The sequence below is a fragment of the Aythya ferina genome, assembly GCF_964211825.1.
Source record: "Aythya ferina genome assembly, chromosome: 23".
In the NCBI taxonomy this organism is placed as follows: Eukaryota; Metazoa; Chordata; class Aves; order Anseriformes; family Anatidae; genus Aythya; species Aythya ferina.
Genome location: NC_140321.1, coordinates 7086864 through 7103868, shown reverse-complemented (window position 1 = coordinate 7103868; position 17005 = coordinate 7086864). Strand labels below are relative to the sequence as shown.

At 47.8% G+C, this 17005-nt stretch overlaps 1 protein-coding gene across 1 annotated transcript in view; it reads right to left on the bottom strand.

Annotated features, from left to right (window-relative positions):
* Positions 1–17005, bottom strand: part of NPEPPS (aminopeptidase puromycin sensitive) — a 33785-nt gene that overhangs the window by 16356 nt on the left and 424 nt on the right. The window contains exons 2-5 of the mRNA XM_084496551.1: positions 9151–9235; positions 3197–3274; positions 1760–1881; positions 741–848 (exon numbers count right to left, since the gene is read on the bottom strand). Coding sequence (XP_084352677.1) covers positions 741–848; positions 1760–1881; positions 3197–3274; positions 9151–9235 — 393 coding nt within the window. The remainder of the gene's footprint in view (positions 1–740; positions 849–1759; positions 1882–3196; positions 3275–9150; positions 9236–17005) is intronic.

Here is a 17005-nt window from a genome sequence, read left to right as displayed (position 1 = left end):
TTTTATTATACATCCATATATATAAGCACACACATACTATATTCTATTACTGGAAAGGCAGCTGAACATGCAAGTTATCAGCTGCTGTTCTCCAAGGAGGATATTACCCAGTTCCAAATAAGGCACAAGACTTTTACTAAAATACCAAACAAAAACCTGTAACCACGTGGTCAGTGGGCAAAGCTAGACTTTACAGGTAACTATGAAGGTTAGTGTTACTGGAACTTAAAAATTATATATATTTAAAAATCTACTTTATAACTCATTTGCCCTTCTCCAGAAACACTTTCCAGAAATATTTGTACCATATTTAAACTAGCAGCCTGAAAATGCCCACTTGTATTTGTGACAGAAGCACTTTTACTTGCACATTTTACCCTAGTTCTGCTCAGAAATTCTCTAGGGCAGAAAACATGCTTATTTATCTCAAGTTATAGCAGCTATATAAACATGCAAAGGCTTATTTTTTTTCCAGTCACTCTTAATCAAGCAGCACGTGGCCTGACATATGCTAAGACTTTAAAAAGAAACACATCGCTGTGGTTTGCATGGTGTTTCAATTTTGTGTTAGCATCTGAAATAACAGTATCTTTTTAAGAATTATCTCAATTTAGAGCTGCTTAGTAATAGCTAGCGAGATAGACTATATTCCTAATTCCCAAAATATATTATTACCTTTCCAACAGTCAGCTGCCTTTACTATAGCTTTATTTAAAATACAGTTTGCATTAAGAACTTACCATATTTGACAAAGCTACTCTGTCTTTAGGAACCACCAATGAAATATCAAATGTTGCCTTAATAGCAGGCTCATCCCAGCAAGGGAAGGCTCTGCGAGCATCAGTAGCCTGAAGGAAACAAGAACATTAACCAAATAAATCACGAGATACTGTTGCAGTAAGAACACACAAAAATTCAGCATATTTTACAGGCAAGAAGTTGGATGCTTGATGGCTAGTCACTGGCGCAGTGTCCTCACTGCTACCCCTTGACCCCTGCATTAGAGCACTTTGTTACTACTGTGATAGCTTATTTCCTTTTTTTCTTCTTCTTCCTTTTTTTTTTTTTTAATGCTCTCTGTGCTCTGATGGAATTCTACAGTCTGAGTAAAATTTAGCAGAGTCATGACAGGAGCAAAGCTCAGTCATGTGAAAGCAGAGAGGGCACCCAGGCGTTCACAGCCAGTGCACACAAGACCACCTATTTATATTCTACCACTATACTGCACCCAAAAAATGTTCCATTGGTATTAGGTAAGTACTCTGGAGTTTTTATGTAACCAGGCAGATGAAATTACAACACGGTATAAAATTCTATCATTATGACCAGGGTTTACATAACGTTTGAGGCATTATCTGGCTCACATTTATGGATGTCACTAAGATGCTGAGATTAAATCTGAGTGTTCCATTGAAAATTAATATATTTCACAAAGGCAGGTTATAGAGATGTGTTTGACCACTTCTAAATAAATAGATGCAATGTTTGAAAACATCTATTTTATATATACAGTGCATCACACATCAGCGTGATCCCTGGCTGGGGAAGTTGCCAGATCCGGAACGTACTGACCTTCAAGGCACAATGTAAAGGATACCTTTAGCTTTAACCATCCACACTCAGAGCAGGAAGCAAAAAACGATTTTTGAAGTTTGCCCAGAGGGTAGAGCTAACGCTAGGAAACGAGGCCTTTGCTGCTTTTAAGAACAAATCCTATATTAAGAATGACATTCTCTGAAAACAAAAATATAGCCCGTACCTCAAACTGAGTGACAGCAGCATAGCGTGTGTCTCCAGTAGGGGTAGTATATTTACTTCGGTAAAAACCTTTCATTTTATCATTCAGCTCCCCTACAAAGTCTATCTTTAGCGTTCCCGTCCCTGAAACAGAAACAGATGGGACATTGTTATTTGCACGTGCCAAACAGCACTTTTATTTGGTCTGGACCTGCAGGCCAGGCTGCTCAGCTGGCCCACTGCCCCTCTCAAGTAAGACATCCCTTAACTCATCTCCACCCATGACTTTTTTGCCAGCTTCCCTCAAACCTTTCACCCTCCTTACGTAAAAATAAGCTCCAGCAGAGCTAAGCATCATAAACAATGCAGGCAAAGCCAGCCCCATGGTGGTGTCTTGGCACTCAACGGGGTCAAATTCCTGTAAGGTTCCTGCAGTGCTCATTCTCATCCTCTAAATGCAACACAGCAAACCAGACACCTACCTTAAGCCATTTGAAAAGTCTGATCCTGCAACTCTTACCTCTGAGTAGAGTTTACAAAAAATATCGGATAGCTACTAAGTGGTAATAGCATCCTCTGAAATCTACTGCGGAGGCCAAAGTGGAGCACTGGCTGCCTTCAAGCCTCTAAGTCAATTAGTCTCGGGATTTATTCTGCCCTCGATGTCTCAGAGTAAAAGGGGAAACCTGATCTTGACCAGAAAGGCAGCATGCCAATATCACACAGAGTGAAACATTAACATTTTATCACCCCTGAATCTTTACATTTGTATTTGAAAAGATTTAAATAAAACTGCTTTATTCAAACTGAGGAGCTAAGTTGCAGTCCACAAACTCTGTAGAGCAAAAACCAGTACTTTCAAAAGATTTAGTGCATTCATGCCTAGGAACACTGCGGTAATTCAGATTAGCTCTTTCTCAGTAAGAAGAGAACAGATCACCAGTAGGTGACATAAATAGCTCGTGAGCCTAGCGCCCAGGAGCAGGTAAATAGAGTCACTTCAGGTGTTAGAAGCAAGCACCACCACTAACCATTAATGATTTTAATATCCAAGGAACCTTGCAGGAAAGATTTCCTATGTCAGGAGCTAACCTGCACTGCCCACTCCGGTGCTATCCATGCACTGAGTAGCCAGCTATAAGCAAAACTTCTGTTCTAGACAGACAGAAGTACAGCAATTTTTTATGCCACTTACTTGAAATACATTATTCCTAGTAGAAAAGGGAAGCCCAACTTTGAAACACTTTCAGAATGAACTTCAATCTACTTTTACGACTGACATTTCATTTAAGAGCGCCCCTCTTTCAGCCTCCTGCTGACTTTACAGTGGGCAGAGTCCCGAGGGAGCACCGTGCTCCCAGGCAGTGACTGAAGGGAGGGCAGAGCTACGGCTCCAGCTTCTCAGGGTGCAACTCCTTAAATATGTGGTCGAAGGCCAGAGCACCTAAATACCTCTTACCTTTCTGAAGGGTACTGGGAAAGGAGAGGGTAACCTTCTCATCCTCATTTTGATAGTTGAACCCTGTGGCGTGTACCTCTGAAACAGAGAAACAGACTTGGTTTGAAATGAGACCCAGTGGTGGTTTTGTGACTTCTGAGCATTAAAATGAACCCAATCAGCTGCACCCAACAACACGCTGCAGTTAGTGGCCAAATCAATGAAGATTTTGAATAATCTAGAATGATAATTTCAAGCAGCCAAAGAAATGCCACCCAGTGCTGGAGCTGCACCTCACGTTACCTTGCTTCAGACAACTAAATTTAGCACTTCAGAGCACGAAGCCACAGCCTCAAACCACCACCTCCGAGGCACATCCTGCCTTCCAAACACTGCCTCCTACCTGGCAGAGGGATGTCTGCTGCTGTGAGTGCTGAAATTTGTGCTGCCCGATTGCAGTAAGAGCAGTATCCTGCACGACACCAAGAAAGCTGGAAACAGCTACTACAGCCCTGCAGCAGGATTCTTGCTAATTATTCTGAACAGGATGCTCCTGATTTAAGTAATTTGTGGATCTCAGTTTGAAAAGCACACCAACAGCCACAGCAAGGTGTTTTCGTTTGGTTTTAACCACTAAGAGAAACTCAGTGTTGATTCTACTTAAAAATTGTCTTCAGAACCACGGACCTACCTTGGAGTTTGTATACCATTCAGCAAGGGCATCCAAAATCAACTGAAATATTAAGCAGTATGGCATTTACACAGCATTTGGATCTATTTGTAGATGCAAACATCTGAACTATGAGGCCAAGCTGGGTAGTTGGGGGAGGGAATCATTATACGGGAATCGAACTGTCCTGCAGCGCAGAGTTAGCAGAGCCAAGAGAGAATACCTCGTGCTGCTGCCACCTTCCTAACTCACCAAGTGCCATCACTGCATCCCAAGCGATGTACAACCAGGCTCCTTCAACCAGAAACCTAAAACAGCTGCAGAGGGGCCTTGCTGTGCTCTAAAACAGCAGAATATAAATGAAAGGTTCAAAGATACACCAACTATTCAGCGCTAATTTAATCCACAGCGAAAGAACCATAGAAAACCATCAGCAATACTTTCTGTAGTTGGAGAGAACTGCTTCTAACAAAGATGTAATTGCAGTAAAAGGCCGTCTGAATTCCTACCACTGGTGAATACAAAAGCTCCTGAAGAGAACAACACAATTTTGGCAGCCGGCTAACTCCGGAGAGTTTGGCACTGCAAGGTTGCAAGTTAATCACTAGCACATTAGTGCACAGTCTGGACCAAGTCGCATGAGAAAATAAAAAGCTGCTGGTGCTCGATGCTTTTGGAAAAAATGAATAAAGAGCAGACCCAGCAGCTCTCCCTAACTCAGGGCACTACGTATCAAATTTTACAACAGCATTTTAAACGAATTACAGTCCTACAAAGTACTTCCTGAAATCGCATGGTAACTAGACGGATACATCAATTAATGATCCCAATTTCTGCATTACATACCCATAAACGTGGATCCGAGCCAAAGGTTTTAACCAAAGTCAAACGTACAAGTATTACAAAGCAAAGACAAAGCCGAACGGAAATGATGGAATTATAAATATCAGAAATCCAGCTGCCTGTAAGAAATGTTGCCCTACACAGGCAGGTTTGTTGCCCCCCCCGTCACTGGTAATCGAAGGCATGTTGGCTTAATGAACCTGTACTCATCAGCTGAGCTGCTGTGACTGCGCCGCGTGCTCTCTTTGCCTACTCTACCTGCAAATTAAACACTTCAGCTTAAAGCATCTGCACGCTGACACGTCATATGCCATCCTTCTGCATTAGCGCTGAGCTATGCCGATGCCGTTCCTGAGAACGCTCTCAAGTGCTGTCACATCTTTTCGCAGGTCTCAAACTAGTGGTTGTAAAATCCTTCACAGGAGCCAGCAATATTCTCACCTATCTGATATTCACAAACTCTGCCAGCGCAGCCCAGACGTCTTTAAATAACCTACCATTAAAATTTCTGTGTCACATCAAGCTCCTCTCCAGAAGAAAGGATGAAAACAGGCTTTTCTACAGCAAAGAAAGGTGTCACAACTGGCTTAACAAACCCAGTCTGCTGCAGGCAGGGACAGCAGCCTCATGTTCCCCACCTGGCCCCAGCTGCATGCAACCACTGCAACTAGCAAGGTGATCTGTCTCCGGGCTGCCTTTTTTTTTTTCCTTTTTCCCTTCCTCCTTGTAGAGTTTTCAGTTTTCAGGCAGAGCAGACTCCTCACCCACGTGGCTGTTCTGCAGAAGGAAGGTGAATGCCAACAGAAGGACGAGCCTCGTCGCCCCTTCCTGCAGCAGCACGGTTTTGGAGCACCTCACACTGGGGTGGGACAGCAGTGAGCCCAGGCCACGGGGATGCATTGCTCAGATACACTTGGGCCACACTGCTTAGCTCGTGATAAGCACTAGTGATCTGTGGTTGTCATCTGAAAAAGTCAGGTGAGGCTCTGGTGTAAGCACACCGCTTTAAGCACTAGCATCCAGGCACGTCCCTGCAATCCTATGAAGGAAACAAAATAAAACAGGTTCTGGCCTTAAAACCTTCTAAAAGATGAAGTACAAATCGAAGTTCACACGATTATTTCTGCTAAAAAACAAGATTACAGTTGCTTGTAGTCTTCTATACAAAATTGCCAATTACTACTCCGTAAGCATCTCTGAATTTAAGGAACTGCTTCAGATCTCCCAGCATCTGAAGAATTATCCAAGCTGAGCAAAGACAACGCAATACGCTGCTCACGACTCCACCAAAATTCCACAGCTCCCTGATGGAGATTCATGGGGAGCTCGAACTGCATAACGTCCAGTAGGGATGAAACTCTGTCCCTTAAAATTTAACTTTAGAAGCAGCCTGCTCGGGTGTGCCCTTTTGCTTCTTCACCCAGCGAGCAAAGTCAGCCATTTGGACTAAGGCAGGACAGCACGCCTGCACCTAGCCGCTAGGACTGCACTGTAAACATTTGCCTACAAATGCTGAAAGCTAGCTTCTTGAAAAACAAAAATAATTGCTTGTTATGACTAGCGGGAGAAGCCAAACTTAACTTCAGCAGAAGAAAACTCCATCTCCTTGAGTGGCTTTGTTCCATTACAACATAACTGGCACAAACGGCAAACGCACATCCTTCAGTGACCATCAGTGCGCTCAGTTTTGTAACAAAACAGGGAGTTTTTCCATTCCAAAGTACTGCACGATCAATCTCTTGGTTTATTCTTCACTAACATTCAACCTTGGATCACGTAGCAAAAAATTTTCACTTTGACTTTAAATCTTCAGCAATTGTTCCTCAGCTTCCTGTCAAGTTTTGGGAAATAACCTGATTTCCTGGCAAATCTACATTAAAATTCCAAAGACCAAGCTCTACCCTCTGCTGTATTCGTCTCCAGAAGAATGGCTAGGAAGAGAAGGAAAGCACGGCCCACAGCTCCAGTTAGGAGCTGCACAAACCAGTGCACTCCAAACTACCAAGAATCATTAGCAGAATAAACCATTCTGCATGAAAATCAAGAGATCAGCTCCAGCAACGAAGGGCGGGTGTCTGGTGAACAAGGTCTCTCCTTCACACAGCTGCTTGTCAGAACATAACCACGTTGAAAGAAGCGAGCTGACCGATTGCCTTCTCTTCCCCCCTGAGGTGCAGAAGCAAACGGGGCAACAACTTCCCACCAGAGCTGTAAGGAGGAAGCCTCAGCAACGTTAACTCGCTTTCAAATATTCTATACAGGCAATATGAAACAGCACCTGAGTAACCAAATCCAACTGATCTGGCTGATTTCTGCTGCCTCACTGGACTACATTTCGTATTCTGTTTTTGAGACCAGTTATAAAATTACCATCCAAAAGCTGTGCACAATAGGAGCATTAGTAAGGCTGACTCGATCTGTATCAACAGGTGCCAGCAAACAGTCTGCCAACTTCATGCAATTTTACTTCCAAAGCCATTATACGAGTTGGCAGCTTTCCAAATTGAAAGATATGTTTTAACCCCATGAAGCCAGAGCGTAATTATGGAAAACCTGCAGCACTACACCCCAACCATCGATGTTCCAGCAGGTTGAGGTGCGTGCCTTTACCACTGCCAGGGTGCTGTGCTCGTATTCCTCCGTGCCCAGCGCCGTATTCAAGCCTATCTGAAAATCAGAACAAAGGAGCCGAGGCCACAGAAATTTATTTCCAGTTTACTCAGTTTAAGGGCAAAAAAAAAAAAAGTCTGCCTTAAGCTCTGCTATTAATACTTCACAGTTACAAGGAGAGCGTATCGCTGTTAAAGAACATAAAAACAGACCCTGCAGGAGAGGAAAATCAGCTCTGAAAACAGAAAGATAATAAAATAGAGAGGGTGTGTGTGTGTTAACTTCCCTTGACTTGAGCAGAAAGAGATTACTCCTAGGCACTTCTTCCCATTTATTTTCATTTTCTCAGGGATAAAATAAAAAATTAAAAGGTGATCTGGGCCTGCGGCAGAGTGGCAGCTGGACCAGACTGCAGACACGCTCAGCTGTTACCACCTCTCTCGTTATCTCCTCTTTATGCAGCGCAAGAAACAGCTCCAGGAGCGCCCACAGAGCCCTGCCAGCAGCTGGGAGCAGCAGGGGTACGGCTGGGGCACACTCGGGGCAGCCAGCACCCCGCTCCTGCGCTGCCCAAACCTCCTGGCGAGGCTCCTGCTGCCAGCTCTGCCCCCCAGCACAACGCCGCTCCCTTTGGACGGGGGTCCCCAGCTGCTGGAGCACAGCTCAGCTGCTCACAGCTGCACTTCGGGAGCCCCTCTGTTTCTGTGAGGCTACGTTAAAAGAAAGTTGGAGTGATTTAAATGCAAAGACTCACTGCAGATGTTTTGTTTGGCAGGTAAAAACCCATCAGCCACAGGACAGTGAGCACTGCAACAAGATCCAAACGGTCCCTACCGAATGCAGAGAGCTAAGCTGCTGCTTCTCTGGGCGTTGAGAGAAGCACAGCCCCTCTCCCCAGCTCCGGAATCACCGTGCTGGAGACGTTTCACCTACCCAGAGGAACACCTTCCTCCTACCTGTCACCACGGCCATGCCTTCAGCTCACAGCCATGGTTTAACGCTGCTTCGTGACACCTGACGGAAAGGAAACTGCAGAGCCTTTTGTTGTCAGAAGAATTTAACACACGGCTGTGCCCCACGGACCACAGAGCTGCGAGGCTCGAAGCAGCGGAGGCTCCACACCACAAGACGACTCCGCACACCGCCAGCGCGTCGCTCGCTTTCGAAGAGCTGATTTTCCAGATCTTAATCTTTTCATACTTTAATTGCTGAAACTTCTTTTGTGCCTGATAAATCTCCTCTACACGTAATTGCTGATGACATCAACTACCGAAAGTGTTACAAATAGGCGCTGCTGCTTTTGTTTTTCCAGAAACTTCCAGTCTTTCACCGAACTGTACCCAGGCAGTGTCTCCTACACACAAACACCTTTTCCATGCTGCCATACGCTAGGGAAATGCTGCTAAATGTCAATTAAGTGTTTTCTGTACTTTTTCAGACCCTCCACAATGAGTGTTTCCCACTGCAAGCCACTACTGATACATTTTTATCCAAGCCCTTGGTGCAGATTTTCTCAATGTTGCAATGTCCACAGGTACAGATCACATTTTTACACAGTATCTGCTATACAAATAAATAACATCAAAATAATCATTCTTTTGCCTGTGAGGCACAGGCGCGAGAGCACAACAGACTCCATGGAAGCGTGGAGTAACTTCTTGAAGCATAATGCAAATGGTAGGATGAGAAAAGGTCGAACGCTAGGCACCTCATTCTGTGCTTTAGAGGTAGGTTGGTAGTCCCAACTATTAAATATTTTTGCAGTTGAAGTTAACTGTTAGCAACAACATTTCACACCAAAAATGGAACGGAACAACATGTAAAAACACCAGCAAAAACAAAACAATCCTACCTTCGTCTCCCTCTGGCGCATAGGAAGCTGTAATAATGTCAATGTCAGCACAGTTCATCACAATTTGGTTGGTGGCATGCTTCACCTGTAAGAGAAATTGTATCAGCATCAGGAAGAAACGGTGCGCCCTCCTCCGCCGCGCTCCCTCGGGTAGGCAGGCCCAGCCTCTGTTTAGTCTCCAACCCCTACATCGCCAAGTGTAGGAAATAAAAGGTAGGGTTCAGACTGGCAAAAAAGAAGAGGATTTTCCACTGAGTGCTCTCATTCTTCCCGGAACATGCGCACTTGAATCCTGTTCCAGCCATCCAGACCTACTTATCAATACCGTAAATTATTTAAGGGAATGGACTGCCTGTTAAAAATTGGTATGTAAGCCTGACAATGGGGCCCTTGTACGTGCCTGGGAATCCAAGACCAACAAAAATAGATAGAGAGCTGTAGGCTGCCTTTTAGCGACGACCTTCGGGAGACCGTAGTGCAAGTGGAATGCTTTTGAACACACAGCTACATCTTCCAGAGACCAGAAGAAACAACCTACAGCACTGCGTTCCAGGCTGCTGACACTATAGGAACTTTTTAGGTTAAAAACATCTGCCAAGAAATTCGCCTTTACATTTTCCTGAAAGCCTTCCTTCTGCCAGCTCTTGGCTACACACTCTTTGCTTTATTTAACAAGTGGCCAGCTCCCAGCGTAGTAATAAACTGCCTCGGCGTGCCAGCTTTCTGTTTGGATGCGAGGGCTTGAATGCAGAGGCATTCAAATTAAAAATTAATTAATTACAAAGGGGCAAAATATTTGGGAACAAAACTAGGAATTAGTCAGAAACTTAGGGTTGAAGCCACCCGAAGCACCACGCTGGATGATGCCGGCAATCCTGCTGGGCCAGGGCACAATTACTGAACGTGCCACAAAGAACCTGCTCCCTGCCCAGCTGGGTCTTTCCTTAGAGCATAGGGACTCGTGTCCCTTTCTTTTTTTTGCTGTTATGACCTAAAAATGCTGCATTAACACCCGTGCTGTCGCCCTGGCTGCCCACATCCCACGCTGAGCCCGACGGCCTGCGAGGGACACAGGCCCCGGGTGCTCCCCGTCCTGCAGGGCCAGAGGACGCCTGCTCACCCTTCCAGCACCTCAGCATCAACACATTTGTTACCAGAGAAGCCAAAATAATAACCTGCGAAGTGTCACGGTCGAAATGAACACATCTCCCCCTGCCACAGAGGAGCCGTGTCCACGCGGGATGAGCCAACAGAGGCGGGTGCTCGGCCCCAAGCGGCTCTGCCCGGGCTCGCTGCAGGTTCCTTAGTCATTGTGTACACAAAAACAGATCCCAACCTGGCCAGCGACGAGAGGCTTAACAAACCCGATGGTGTAACCCTGCAGGAGTGCCCACATCAGAAGCACAGCCCGTCTGAACCCCAGTCTGTTCACCCACCTGCCAGCACCGGGTCCCCCACGGAAAGCTGAACTCCGTGAGGGCGGTCAGCAGGAGGGGAGGCTTCTTGGGGAGCTTCTCCATAACCTCAGTCCCCAACTCTGCTTCTAAAGCAAATGTTTACAGCCCATTCCTAACAGCAGTGTCTGCACGGCACGCACCAGGCACGGCACTGAGGATTTTGCTGAGCATGAGGAACCTTCCCAAGCCCCGCCGCCAGCACGCAGCCCCACTCATTTTCTCCACATTGCCTCTTTGGGGTCATAAAACCAAAACTTTACCTAAGGACCTCGGTGTGATCCTACAGCAAGGGTACAACGTACCCAGCAGGCAGGAACCAGCACACTGACAGCTGAAGGGGCTGGGGCTGGACACTTCCAGCAGAGCCTCTGAGCTGTCTGCTCCGTTTGGGTGCGTGCAAGCACAGGATTGCAACACCTCCCAGACCAAAGGTCGGTGCCCGGTGGCTTTCATCACAACACTGAGGTCTGGGGGTTTTCAAGGAGGTCTTCCAAAACACAGAAAATCAGGATGAGAAAATCTTTTTTTTACAAATGTACTTGTAGAGGACTTTATTCAATCTACAAATCCAAATCTCCCTGGATTAAGAATTCACGATGCATCAGTAGTCGTCCAAACTGCAGACAATACTGGATTTAACAATAGGCTTGATCTGTAACAAATGAACTCTTCTGAGGACAGAAGAATTTTCAGCATAGACTGTGCCTGCAAAATAAGAAGTTTACATTTAAGCAGAGACGAATTCAGAGGCTCCTTAGAAAGGCAATTACCTATTCTTAGACTTTCCTTACCTCCTACAAACACCGAGCCAGTTGTACAAAGGAGCACAACGTGCTAGAAAACATTTAAAGGGACTCAGTGAGTGAGTCAGTAGCTGGAAAAATGGTCACCCTCCAGCTCTGAAAGACGTAGGGCAAAATTCAACAGAGATATGAACAGTGACCACGTACTGTACGGCACACTTCTGAGCCTCTCATAATTCGATTGCAGGGAAAAGAAAGTTTTCACATTGGCACACAGGCACTAGCGTAAGAGCCTCCTCCCTCTGATCCACAAAAATGATGAAGCACAGACACACCTGTAAGAGCAAAACCAAAACAAAACCCTGAACCACCCAGCATACCTCTCCTATGACCATTTTATCTCGTGAGAACCTGCAGCCTGGTCTTAGGCACACCGCGTGCAGCAGGAAGATGAATGAACGCGTTTTACTGCGAGTGAACCTTGCAACCGCTCCTACATTTCTGGGAAAATTATTTTCTGGAAGGCAGATATTCTGTTCACGCAGCGTTTTTCATGAACGCCACCGTATTTAGGAGGGAAAGCAGCCCCTCGCTGCATGAGGTGTAAGCACTGATGAAAGTGCACAGACGGGAACCATTCCCTGCTTCACCTTGCTCCGCGACGTCAGAAACCCGCTCCTCAGCAAGAGGAGGCCAATCAAGGCAATTTGGTGTTCAAGAAGGAAAAGGTCATAAATGCCAACCTCCAAACGGCCACGATGGAAGCAGTTTTGCCATCAGGCTGCCACGCTTAAGAGCAGCAGATGAGCTAAGATCAGTACCTGGAATGCAGGCACCAGTCTCAAAACCCTGAGCGTGTCGCTTCCCACGAAGCTCCAGGCAGGTACCAGAGGCAGGGCTGCCTCGCAATAAAGCCAGCAGACCCCAAACTGTCGACCCCTGCTTCCCACCCCCTGCACATCCATCTTCATGCTCAGCACTTGCTTCTTGGAAGGAAAATCTCACCCAACGGGAGACCACAGCCTAAGTTCCTCCTGAAAGTTTCCCAACGCAAGATCATTCGAAACAGGAGACGAGCTACAAAGGCCAATTATTTGACCATTATTCATGCTACAAAAGATGAAATCACTCTCGCCTTAGTGCTACATAGCTCCTTTCCCTGCTCACCTCCACGTTACCCTTCCCACTGCGGACACACGAAGCTCGCTGGCAGGAGCCAGCAGCGCGGTCTCACCTAAGCTGTTACTCTCAAAGCACGAAACAATGAAGAGGTTTTCAGAACTCTGCCAAACGTGACTCAAAGATGCTGTACAGCTTTGTATTTTCACCAGTTATCAGATCAGGAAACGACCTGATGGAAAAAACAGTTTTAGGACACGAGAAACAGGATTTTGAACGGCCTCAGTCAACACCAGCCTCCCTGCGAGGGCGAGGAGCACCGAAAGGCACCTCCAGCCACAACCAGACGACCTCTGGGGTCCCTTCCAACCTTGGTCCTTCTGTGATTACTCTGCAGAGCCGCTCACAAGACGAGGGAGGTCATTAAAGTCTTGCTACTCTCAGCCTCAGAACTCTTCCCTTAACGTAACATCGTAACAAGCACGTGTGTTAGCAGCATTTTACTCTAAAAAGTCAAAATTACTTCAGTCCTGTCCTAGGATTTTTTTTTAAGAATTCCTAAATGCAACGAGAAAAAAAAAAAAAAAGTTGCATTAATTTGGATCTAGAGCAAATTACGGTAGCCGAGCAGTAAACCTATGGATGCCAAGGCCGAGTGGCTCTCTGGAGCACCTCGCTGCCTTCCGAGGAGCATCCAACAGCACTCACACAGCAGCCACCCAGCTCAGAAGTGCAGAACTCGCACAGGCAACTAAATCCCTTTCCAACTACAACTAATGCAATCATCTTAGCCTTGTGAATTACAGAACTGAAAGGGCCCTTTCTGTGGGAGAGAGGAGCAAAGACATTCCTGCTTTTGAAGCTGGTGGCACACGGGTACAGAGCCCAGAGCTCCTGGCAGGAAGGCGCAGGCTCCAGCACCCAGCAGGACACCTCCAGCGCTCGGGTCACTCCAATTCAGACCTGATTTAATGCCCTGCAAATGTGAGCTGCTATGCTGGGTAACACGGCCGCGTATTTATACTGAACAACCCCCCCACACACACCTCAGGGGATGCTGACCACAAATACTACACCTATCAATGGTTAATTTTGTCAAGGTTTAGAGACACGAGTGTCACAATCAATCTTTAACCGGCGTGCAGCGGGATCAGAAGGCTGCACATCCTTAGCCTAGCAGATACTGCATAATCAACCTATAAAAAGCAACAGATACAGGTTAAACATTGCTAAATATAACAGAGTATCTCTAAGACACATTAAAGGGACTGGGAAGATACTCGAAAGAGCCATCCACCTTAGGTTGTAAATTCTTTCCTGCAGCAAGCAGGTTGCTCTGCAACCAGGGAACACCTCCCTGCCGTTTGTAAGGAGTGAATCACCACCACCCTCTCCAGAGATGGGAGTTTATGTAGTGGTTAGTACCAGGAAGTCGGAAGGCAGCCGTGAACCTTCCTCAAGCTCTGCACCGCTACGCCCAGTGCCGGACAGGTGATTGTTCAGGGCCGTGACAGCACCCAGAGCTTTTCAGGAGCTTAAAACAAACTTTGGGAGCCAGATGTTTGCTCCTGATGCGAGTTATTCATATTTGCCTTTGCAGCACGATGCTGCAGACCAGAAGGGCAGCACATCCCCTCTTTGTTCCAGCCCTCCCTTACGCCGTCCCGGAGTCAGGAGCAGAATAGCGAAGCGCTGACCCAGGCAGTGAGTAATACGAGTGCGCTGCACTGATAACTACACCCCGAGAATCAGGGCTGCAATAATTAAATCTCAAGCTCACAGATGAATAAAGTAGATTCACCGTTTCCACTCATACAACACCAAACCTTAATTGTGCTCATTCAGAAGCACCCACGTGAGCCCAGCAGAGCAGTTTGGGACCCCAGCAGACAACCAAACCAACAGAGCGCCCACAGGATCACACGGGCAGCCCTAGTCCAGCTCCAGATCCACAACCAGCACGCGGCGTCTGATCTCCCACAACCACATCATGCTCGGTTCTGGCTGTGATAAATGAGCGATTTCACAGGGAACCTGCAAGGACTTTGGGTTTTTAAACTGTGATAAGTGGCAACGATAATTTAGCAGTTTATGTAATTGCTACATAATTCTGCTGACTTCCAAAACGTTTGTGTGACCACAAGTTACACTGTTTTCAAATCTCAGGTAACCAGGCGGTATTTAGGCTACCAAACACTTAACGAGCTCAGCTACAAAAGGCTAAGGAATTAAACTGTACCGAGAGACAGATTACTGTATTGTTCCTTTATCAAGGCATGACAAACACCAGACAGAGGGCCAATCCCCTAACCTGAAAACTTGAAGTACCACAATAAGCTACAAGCACGCAGTATTTCTTCTTAAGCCTTTGAAACCAACCTGGCCACTGCTGACAATGAAGCAACAGCTTTATCTTTTGAATCATGAAGGGCTCTACCCTCTGAAGCTTATATGAAGGCAACGCATAGGAAGTGCAACGTTTATTACTGTGGCAAAAAGACCAAGTGTTTTAAGTTATTCATACATGCAAAAGCCTGCGTAAGTGTACTGCCCCAAAGCCAAGACTAGGCTATTTAGCATTTTTTTAGGGCTTGGTGCTCAAGTTGAAAGACTTACCAAAATTCTACACAGAAAGCTGCCAAATCCTGCTTAAGGGCTGCGAATGAAAAACACAAACTCACTGATCAAGTGTTTACTTGTAATATCTTGACTAAGTATTGCAGCCTCCACTAATTCCAGTTTGCTATTAAATATGCAAAACAGCAAACACTTTTGAAGTGCATAATGAAGTTTCCTTAATTTTGTCATTAATTATGATTGATTCCAGTGTCGAAGTTGCAGTACTCACCCTGCAAGTCAGAAAGCATCCCTCCTTTAAGCATCTGAGGCTGCTTATCATTTGCCTAGCCATTATCATACTGGAATGGGACATCTATCATACTGGAGGGGCTAATAATTATACTTAATTATATATAGAAAAAGATACCTGGACCTTCAAGAGTAGGCCACACATCTAATACTTAAATTCCTTACCCAAAACTTTGACAATTCAAAGGTCGTGTCTTACTGTTAAATTACTTTACCTCGATGAGTACACAATGCATGCCAAAGCTCTCAAGCGTGCTGAAAACAGAACCCCTCTCTGATGAACTCCACTCCACCTTATTAGAAGGTACTGGTAGCAACGGCCAGCAAGTCCCTAATTGAACCAATTCGATCAAAAAGCACAGAACTAATTTATTTTCTAGACTCAATCCCAAGCCAGTAACAACCAACCGGCACGCGCTAGCACGTTAGGGCTAAGCAAGCCGTTCCCTCGTACAAAAAGCGCCGTGCCCAGCGAGCACGGTGGCTGAGCCGGTTGTTCTTCTCCCCGTGAAGGCACGGAGGGCAGCCTCTCGTTGTCTGCAACGTGCCTTTACCACGCTTTGGACACTGGTGGCTGGACCAAACCTCCGGGTTTGCTCGAGGCACGCCAGCTCCACATCCACCTCCTGCGCTTGGTGTACGTGCAGCTGGGGAGGCAGCCTCGCGGTTCTTCGATCTGCGGGGTTGGGTCACTCAGAAATTTGAGAATAAAGACGTAGATTTTAGGCACGTGTTAAAACATCACCTTATTTCTCCTACTCCTGCCGCGGGCACATCACGCTCACCGGGTTCCTCACAACCTTGAACCCCGGGGAGCAACGCTCTTCCTCGTGCCCTGCGCGGGTCGGAAAGTCCATGGCTCTGCTTGTCAGGTGGCGCCCGCCGCTCTGGAAGCTATTGAGCAATCCCCACCGGGCGCAGCCTTAAAACATCCCAACGGGGACAAACCCCCGGCGCCCCCCGCCACCTCCCCGAGCCCCCCGCCTGCCCCCGGCCCCCACGGCCGCCCATGGGCGCTGCTCCCCGCTCCGAGGCCGGCTTAAAAAGCCGCCATCCCCTCCCCTCCCCTCCCCTCCCCCCCAGCGTTATTTTTAACCGGGCCGATCGCAGCGATCCCGTTTCCAGCGCGGCCCCGCAACCGGAGCGGGGCTGCGAGGTCGGGACCGGGCGGCCGGGATTACCGGGGATGGGGCCGGGAATCGATACCGGGCCGCACCGGGGGGGGGGGGGGGCTGCCCCCACGGGGAGCCCCCAGCCCCCAGGACCGGAGCCGTGGGGCCCCGGGAGCCGCAGCCCCGCAGCGTCACGAGGCCGGGCCGGGCCCTGCCGGGCGCCCCCGGTGCTGCCCCGCCGCGGGCCGCGGCCTCGCCCCGCTCCCAGCCCCGGCAGCGCCTCGGGCCCTCCCCCGGTAGCCGGAGAGAGGGTGGAGGGGGCTCCGGTAGCGCCCGTGGAGCCCCCGCGGCTCCGTGGGGCGGCTCGGGGAGGACGCGGAGGGGGCCGGGGGCAGCCCCCGGGCCCCGCCGCGCTGCGGCCTAACGCGGCCCCGGGCACCGGGCGGGCACCGGGCAGCGCCCGCGGGGCTGCAGCAGGGCCGGGAGGGGCGGCACCGGGCGCCCCCCCCCCTCCCCCTTTTCCACCACCGCCGCCGCCCCCCCCCCCCGTACCGGG